The 8,759-nt window shown below is 41.9% G+C and overlaps 2 protein-coding genes across 5 annotated transcripts in view; one reads left to right on the top strand and one right to left on the bottom strand.

Annotated features, from left to right (window-relative positions):
- gjd6 (gap junction protein delta 6) lies at positions 1-1,206 on the top strand. The gene has a single exon (XM_087179112.1). It carries the CDS (start codon positions 1-3, stop codon positions 1,204-1,206), a length of 1,206 nt encoding a protein of 401 aa, XP_087035238.1.
- Positions 1,207-2,394: 1,188 nt separating this feature from the next.
- sh3gl3a (SH3-domain GRB2-like 3a) overlaps positions 2,395-8,759 on the bottom strand; it is a 64,931-nt gene continuing 58,566 nt past the window's right edge. For 3 of the 4 annotated variants that reach the window (XM_087179107.1, XM_087179106.1, XM_087179108.1), the window contains 2 exons: positions 7,414-7,479; positions 2,395-6,897 (listed from right to left, as the gene is read on the bottom strand). In XM_087179107.1, the coding sequence (XP_087035233.1) occupies positions 6,695-6,897; positions 7,414-7,479 (269 nt within the window). In that variant the 3' untranslated portion in view covers positions 2,395-6,694. The remainder of the gene's footprint in view (positions 6,898-7,413; positions 7,480-8,759) is intronic. The other variant, XM_023425554.2, reaches the window with a different exon arrangement.

The following is an 8,759-nucleotide window of genomic DNA, read 5'->3' on the forward strand; positions in this document are numbered from 1 at the left end:
ATGACGGAGTGGACCCTGCTCAAACGTCTCCTGGATGCTGTCCATCAGCACTCCACTATGATTGGTCGCCTGTGGCTCACAGTCATGGTCATCTTCCGGCTGCTCATTGTGGCTGTGGCAACCGAGGACGTGTACACCGATGAGCAGGAGATGTTCGTGTGCAACACCCTGCAGCCGGGATGCTCCACTGTCTGCTACGACGCTTTTGCACCCATCTCACAACCTCGCTTCTGGGTGTTCCACATTATCAGCGTCTCCACGCCGTCGCTCTGCTTCATCATATACACATGGCACAATTTGTCCAAGCTACCCCACAACACCACCCAGAGGCTGGGGCAAGGACCTGGAGATATGGCAGGGCAGGGAGGCCCAGATGTGGGGCGTGACAGTGGACGGGAGGCGTATGATCAGAGCTACGACTCAGACAGCTGCTCCATCCGCTCCCACAAGCATTTAGGTCACAGCCTGGCAGATGTGCTGGAGGGCATCACCACCCAGAGCCTCCAGAGGGGAGACCCCAAGAACATCGTGTCCTTGAGCCAGGCCCGAGTTTGCCCCTTCAGGGAGGGGAGTGCAGAGGGTCATGTGGTCTCTGGAGGGGTTCTGTCTAAATGTTACATTTTCCATGTGTGTTTACGTGCTGTTCTGGAGGTGGGCTTCGTCCTGGCCCAGTGGAAGCTGTTTGGCTTCCAGGTGCCTGTTCATTTCCTGTGCACCTCTGCCCCCTGCAGCCAGCCGGTGGACTGCTACGTGTCCAGGCCCACGGAGAAGACCATCTTCTTGTGCTTCATGTTTTGTGTTGGGGTTTTCTGTATCTTTCTGAACCTGCTAGAACTCAACCACTTGGGCTGGAAGAAGGTCCGCCTGGCTGTGAGGTTGAAGGAGAGGTCGTCCTGGGGAGGTTGCCCGGGTATGGGGGGGGGGTATGAAACGTTCCCTCCGGACAGCCCCTCTCTCACATCCTCGTTAGGCTTCAGGGACGTGACCAGCACCACCTCTTTGCCCACTTTGGACCTGGTGGTGGGTCACCAGCCGGACTGGACTTGTGCTGTGAACTGTGGCAGCATGAGGGAGCCTGAGGAGGTGACAGGGACCAAACTACAGCAACCAAAGAGACAGGACTCCCATAAAGGAGAGAGGCATCCTCTGAACAGTAAGAAGGAGATCAGAGGCTCCAAGCAGAGGAGTGCTCAGGTCTGGATATAGTCTCTGACCCAGGGGAAGCATGTTGTTGCCATTGTTTGTCTTGACCACATTACATGACACATTACAAAGTCTTTTGAAAACAGTTCCATTAATCAGGATAATCCACAGACTGTGCTGTCAACAGTTCTGCTGCGCTCAGAAGAATGTGTGTTAACCAGGACTGGAAACATATGATACGGGTGATTTTTTTTTTTTTTTACGTGAACCGCAAAGTAAATGAATTCTTTCACTTCCAGTTTACTGGTGTGGGGACAGAAATTTCCAAACCAAAAACTATGTGCATAGTTAGACACAAAAACAGATGAGGGAGGAAATACTCTCACTTATCACATTGTTTAGGTCTGCTCAGCTAAACCTGACGCAGTCCAGTCCAACTGCCCTCATCGTGAATCTAAAGTAGTAAATCCCTCATGATGGTCATCATGTTCAGGGTTTATTCAGACTCTATAAGAGAAGTGTGCTGATTAAAATGTATGGTCATTATGGTGTTGTTGGATTGTATGGTATTATACCAACACACTAATTTCTAATATTTTGTCCAGATCATTTGTACATGTGAGGGTAGACTGGGCTGTCCACTGGTTAAGCTGGTTTCCATTTAACTGCACAGTCCCTGGTTTGTTTCAGACAAGGGATGTTTGTTGAATTTCTCGTCTGTATCTCTACTGACACCATTAGATGAAGCCAGAAAATAATCAGCAAACAAATATTAGAAACACCTCTCAGCTGTTCAGCGCAAACACAAACTACAGACTCTAAAATGACCATGAAGTTGATTCAACAGCTCTCAACAAAAACTGAACCTTAATGAAGTCAGAACTAATGCTTTAGTTAGATTTACCTAATAAATGACAACTGAGTGTATGTTTATAATTTCATAAAAATTATTTTATGTGTTTACAGTAGCCTATTGTGTAAGTTTATATATTTATTCATAACAGGATCAAAGTCTATGTGGCTGTGCTGTACGGTGTTAAGTCAACAGTTGCCTGGGTAGTAGAGTGCAGAGAATGATCACTGTTCACAGGGTTGATCATTTAAGGCAAAGTTTTTTCTTTGCCTTAAATGCAGCAGCTCAAACAATGAAACACAGCCACATAACATGTGAGTGGACAGGTGTGTCTGCATTATTTTGGCCATACAGTGTAATTTGCATCAAGATGCAAACAAACAGTACACATATGAGGGTTGTCTCGATATTTGCTTGTCATTTATTGACGCAATATATTTATTAATATATTCATTTACAACATCTATAAAACACCTTTTGCATAAATTATGCTACTGAAAAAATAAAACACAGAACTGCGCAGCTGGTTTCCTGCCTAGAAGTGGCTGTAAAATGAATACTGAGGAGAGATTGCAAAGGCAAACAGAGGTACAGTGTTGAGAGATCTTGTTTTAGTGTATCAAGGAGTCATTCATGCAGTGGGGCAACTGCAAAAAAATAATCTTGCATTCAGTCTTAAATCTCTGAACAAAGTCAAACACTTTGGAACAATTTCTTAAAGCGAGTTGCAGTCTGAGAAGAAACTGTTGTATCAGGAGACTGAGGCAGGATTTAACCATGTGATGGTCCTTCCTTCCTGTGACGTACTGTGATGGTGTTGCAGACAGCACCTTGTGCTAAGACCTCCCCAGTATCCAAAATCCATAAAAACAATCTTTAGAAATGAAAAAAATATCATGCAACATGTTGAACATCGAAGCAATTGCAAGCTAACAGTAAGTATCCAATACATTTGATTTATTTTCTCTCTATTGAATATAAAGTTGGTCCACATACGATAGAAGATGAAACTATATAATGTAGAAGATGAATGTAGTCCATTGAGTACACACTGGGACCAGGACCCAGACCTGAGTGTCGGTCTGGAGTCTTGTCTTTTCACATTATAAGTAAAACTTTGTTGATAAAACAAAAACCACTCGTCTGGAGGGAAAAAAACAGCCGTAAATTCTCAAATAAAGTCGCTATTCAAATAATGGTTGAATAAATGAAGTAATGTAAATGTCGATAAATAAATAAGTAGAACAACAGAATGACGTGACACCCTTTCATTCACTAATTCACCCCTGCCACTTCTGCTGTACTATTTCTGAGCACTTTTAAGTTACTGTCTTTGATACTTAACACTTCCTTAAAACCTTTCAAACTAAAAGCCTACCAGGAAGAGCAGGGGCTATGGAGTTACAAGGTTTTTTCCTCGATGTTACTTAACACTGAAGCACAGCTCCTATAGGTTTATGTAATGATCACCAGTTTTAATAATATCAACTTTGTTTCTGAAAAACCATGTCATTTTGGCATGGTAAAGGACCTAAAAATACTTCCCATGAGCCTATTTAGAGGAATAATAATAATAATCATAATAATAAACTTCATTTATATAGAGCAATATATAGAGCCAGAATCAAAAAATAAACTGATTTAAGCTGCAGACTGTAAAATTGTGAACAGCATAATTTTATATTTTTTTAAGCTCTGTGATTGGATTGCAGTTCTTGCTGAAATGCACCATGGGAGTTGCAATTTACCTCACATTTTTGTGTACAAAGGTTTTAATACCTTTTCTAATGCAGTTGTCAATCTTAGCCCTGGAAGAAAATGAATTGGACTTTTTTTTCACAACTCTTTGTTCCCTTTGAGCACCTGGAAATCTTTTAATGCAAAAACTGGAACAAAGAAGCAGTATTTCTGTCAGAGAAGAAGTGAGAGCAGCAGACACTTTGTTGTTAAACTGAGTCAGTGCTGTGAATCATGTGGATCATGAAGCTTTGAGTTTGCATTAACTGCAAATGAAAACAGGAGCATATAAAAAAATAGGAAGGCTTCTTATTGAAATATTACTGAAATTAGAAACAAAGCATTAAATTAAAACCTGGGACAGGCCTTTCCCCTCTTTTTGAGAATTTACGGTAACCCTCCTCATGTCTGGTGGTGTTTACCTGACGGCTATCATCAAGCTGCTAAGGTGTTTTATCAACTCATGATGGGACTTCCTAAATAAATGGGTTTAACACTGCCAGCCTTTCCTTATCTACAGCTTATCACTAATAAGACAGCTGGAATTTGCTTCACAAGGTGACAGGGTCTTCTACTTCCACAGACTCTGTGTATGTACATATAACTGAGGCAGTGGAGTCCTTAGCTTCTACAAGTCTAAGTATCTACCACTCTGACTTCATACATCTGACACAGTAGTGATTCTAACCCACTGTGAGTAACACAAAGTGCAGCAAAACATTAACAACAAAAAGGTGCATGTCCATAAACATATGTGGAAGGTAGATTCTAAAGCTTCAGTGCAATACAGACAACATTTGAAAAAGCACTTTCATATGGTTTCAGTGTGACAAGGCATTGATCCATATCTGACACAGTCCTCACATCATGTCACAATAAGTCAGTGTGTAAACAGAGAGAGGGACATTCAGAGAGATGGAGTTCACCTCGGTTCCTCACAGAACAAACATGTTCTGGTGACTCTTTAAGAGCACAGCAGGCAAACAGGCAAAGTCCGTTTAGGGAGAAGAGACAAGAACAGAGTTACAACACCAGACAGGCCGACCTGAAAGAGCACTAATAAACATCACATACTGTCCGACACTGGAGACATTACCTCTGTGGGTTAGCTGTGATCACTCTCCAACAGCTATGGCTTGTTATGTTCATAAAATCATAAAAACATGTCTTAAATAAATAGCAAGTGAGGAAGAGCCAACGAGCTAAAGCCAACGTCGATCAAATGTTTCATTTCACATTCTAAATTTAAGTTTGGTCTTTTTCATCATCTGACGCTGTAGTCACCAAGCTCACTGCTGAGGTCAGGAACGTGGCATCGAAGAAACAGCTGTTCAGAGAGGCTGTGAACGAGCCGACAGTTTCACCTGATTATTTGGAGATAAAACTGAAAGTGTGCACAGGAAAACAGTGCGAGTGGCTACGGCAAGTAAGGTAGGTCAAAGTTAAATTAATCCTGTCTGTAAATTGTGATGGATGTTTACAACTGATGGTTTGTGTAAAAAATTGTATCTTTTGGCTTCATTTTCTTTTCCGTTTGGTGAGCATGGGAGTTCATTTGAATTTTTATTAGGCCACTTGGGGAAAAAAACTCCACAACAAGCTGAGAAATACAGACATATTAAAGCGTTCTGGTTTTGGTGTCCACCAATTCCTGAGAAAAACATCTGGCTCTTTAGCTGCTAAATGCTTCACTATGTTCACCAGCCACTGAAAGCAGCTGCTGCTGGAAACAAGTGGCTGATGCTGTAAAACCAAAAGCATGAGTTGAAAGACGCTACAACACTTAACAGAGCTGGAAGGGACTGCAGATGATAATTAGTGATAATTCTCTGTGGCTTCTTGTTTACTTTTAAGTAAAGCCACCATGTTCCTGAGCTCAGCAGTGAATTTAGTGAGACCAAGTTAGTTAGCAACATGATGGCTAATCTACAAAAACAAGGATGAGGTTGTAATAGAGTGGAATTATCATTGCACTCTTGTAAGACTTCATAAACAGAGAGGAATGAGGCTTGTGTTTGGATGATAACACATTACAGAAAAACAAACGCAGTGTAATCTGGGACTCTGATGTCATATGTGGGATTTTCTTGGGCAGTCGATGAGAAAATGTGCTCATTTTCTTTAACATACAGACTTCAACTCACCAAGTGTGGTCTTCTTTAAAGGGTCTGCTTCACCCAGATGAAAACAAATCACTTGGCCACAATCTTGGTCACTTCTTGAATTTTTGAGTTTGTTTTAATTGTCTTTGTTCAACACTGTGAGCACCAAAAATGAAATTAATTTGGGTGAAGCAGCCCTTTAGACATCAGCCTGATCATTAAAACCCTGATTCATCAAACTAAGTTTGTACTTATGTTGGTGAGCTAATCTGTGCTCAGCCTGATATGTGATAGCTCAATATGAGAGGATTCATGACGCAAACACACACCCTCTAACATTTTCTGGATAACTATAGAACAATTTAATGGGATTAAAAATAACCTGAAATGTATATAATGTTCCTCATGTGACTATAATGCAAGTAAGAGCACATCACTTGATTGTAGTGGTCTAACAATGCAGTCATGATGTTCAGTGGTGCACTTCAAGCAAAAGTAAGGAGCCTCAGTTCATGATGAAGAAGGAGCAGCCTCATCTGAGGCACCGACAGGATGGTTCACGGTGGTCAGACCCAGAGGACACCGACGGTCCGAGCAGGCAGTCGTCTTTAATGGCTTGGATTTCAGTTGGTTTCAGGTTCATAAATATCAACAGAAACAATCAGTGACATCTGATCTTATGTCGGCGTGGCACAAACCTACTACCTCTCTGGCTCGCTTTGAAAATCAGAAGACAGAAGATTTTTTCAGCTTCAGGCTGATCCGGCCCCGTGAACTTTCAGACCCAAGTGGGGCTGAGGACAGAGGCTGAGTGTGATGAGGCAGGATGGAGTCTATGGAGGACTCGAGGTGCTGGTCTTCACTGAGGCAGGGGGACGATGACCTCTACATAGTTGATGGGGAAGAAGCCAGATTCACCGTTGATCATGCCCTCATACCAGTTCTCGTCTATCTGGTTGGTGAGGATGATGATGTCGCCCTCTTTAAAGCCCAGCTCGCCCTGGTTCTCGGGCTCAAAGTCATACAGGGAGCGACAGCACGGCTGGTCCAACAGCTCCAACTCTGCATCAAACAAAGGGGGAGATTATGAAATAATTTATCAGACATGGTGTTTTGCTCATGTTGTATGTTACTGACGTGTATGATTAGTTTCATCAGAGATATCGCTAAATTATTTTTTTGAGTAATTAGAATCAATCATATGTCTGAAAACAGCCTAGTCTGATGTTGTTCAATTACTTTGACAAGAAGAAGCAAACTCCACCTGATGATGACCATGAGCTGTGGTTAAAAGTCCAGAAAAACCTGGTAAGAGGACCTGGATGGAGTTAGCTCAGTTGTCAGCACTCAGTACAAATACTGTGTCATCATCATGACAACTGTGCAAAATTCATCCGCTGATGATTTAGCTTTAGATGATTTGAGATTTAGCTGAAAGCTCTGGGAAATGACAGTAAGTTTACCTTAAGTGAAATGCGCACACACACACACACACAAACATACACACACACGCACACACACACACACACACACACACGCACACACACACGTCAATGCTGAGTCAGGACTGTTACTCACGGTGAAGATTGCCATTGGTAGTGGGGCTCTCAGGCCATGACAGTGGGACAGAGGTGATATGATCAGCTGCATGAGATGTAAAGACACATGGAGATGGAGTTGAGCACATGACAACAAAAAAAGTAAAAACCCAGTACAGGATGAAGAAAAAAATCCCTGATGTTTTGTTATGATCGAGAGTGTTCCCCTCCACCCTACACATTCACCAGCTGCGTCTGACTGTTACCAGCAGAGGGCGAAAATGTTTCTTAAAGAGGAATGGGACAGCACTTATATCACGTTACCTTGACGATGCCAAAACATTTGCATTCAAATGTGGGTTTGGGACTTTTGATTGTACATTTTTACTCCCTCCCTTCGCTCCCTGTTTGACTCAGATCTGATCCTATTTGGATATTTGGAATTCATCATCATGTCATCATAGGACAAATAACTCCACAGTTCAGTCTCAGAATCACAGTGAGCTCTGTTTTCATTCTGTCATGTCCTTCTTTCTTCTTTCTTGTAATGCTAACATTAGGGTTTGTTCCTTTCAGGCTTGTTTGTTAATTGTTCTTGCACTTTATGGCTGTTGTTTGCCGTTTTATATGCTTCTGGGCGTCCACTGATAACCATGGCAACACCGTGTTAAATGTCACAACGCTATGAACTTTGGGTAATTCCCTCAGGCAAAGTCTGCAGAAATGCAGACTGACGGAAAGTGTGCATAAGTAGTTGTAGTTGAGAGTAGCCCTCAACATCCTGACATTTTGGATTAAATCTGTTTCATTAAAGCCATTCAGGTCATGATCCCACCTTTTATATTGAAAAATGTTTAATTACAAAACATATCAATATGGTATTTATAATGAACAAATAAACGGGAATCATAATAATATAAGTGGTAAACATTATACATCTTTTTTCTAGTATGATCCTACATTCAATGTGATGACTTCTTCTCCTTGTTTACTTCTGCACTGTGCTGCGTGCAACGTCTTGTTGTTCTTCTGCGCATGCGGATCACTCAGGGTCATGACCAGTTTGCATTGAGTCTAATATTGGCCAAATTTTAAAAGATAATGTGAATAGCTACATAAAAAAATCTGATCTAGAAAGAAATCTGGATTGAGCACTAAGGCTTGCAGTGTGAATGTAGTCTTACAGAGCAGGTCAGGTTTTCAAAGGTTAAAGGAACAAACTATATTTAGTGCCACGGGTGCTCAGCTCCGAGGCATCTATTAATCTTCTGTTTCGGGTTTATTATTCTTCCGCCAAATTTCGGCGCGTAACTCGTCCCGCAGCTTTGAGAAAACCCCGGTAATATATACATCAAAACGTGCGTCTTGATCCCGAAAGGGGTGCTA

Source organism: Seriola lalandi, unplaced genomic scaffold (genome assembly GCF_002814215.2).
Source record: "Seriola lalandi dorsalis isolate HSWRI2012SDOR001 ecotype SW California unplaced genomic scaffold, Sedor1 jcf7180002054784, whole genome shotgun sequence".
NCBI lineage: Eukaryota > Metazoa > Chordata > Actinopteri > Carangiformes > Carangidae > Seriola > Seriola lalandi.

Coding starts and splice junctions, on each gene's coding strand:
- gjd6 (XM_087179112.1), top strand. CDS start 1: ATGACGGAGTGGACCCTGCTCAAACGTCTCCTGGATGCTGTCCATCAG.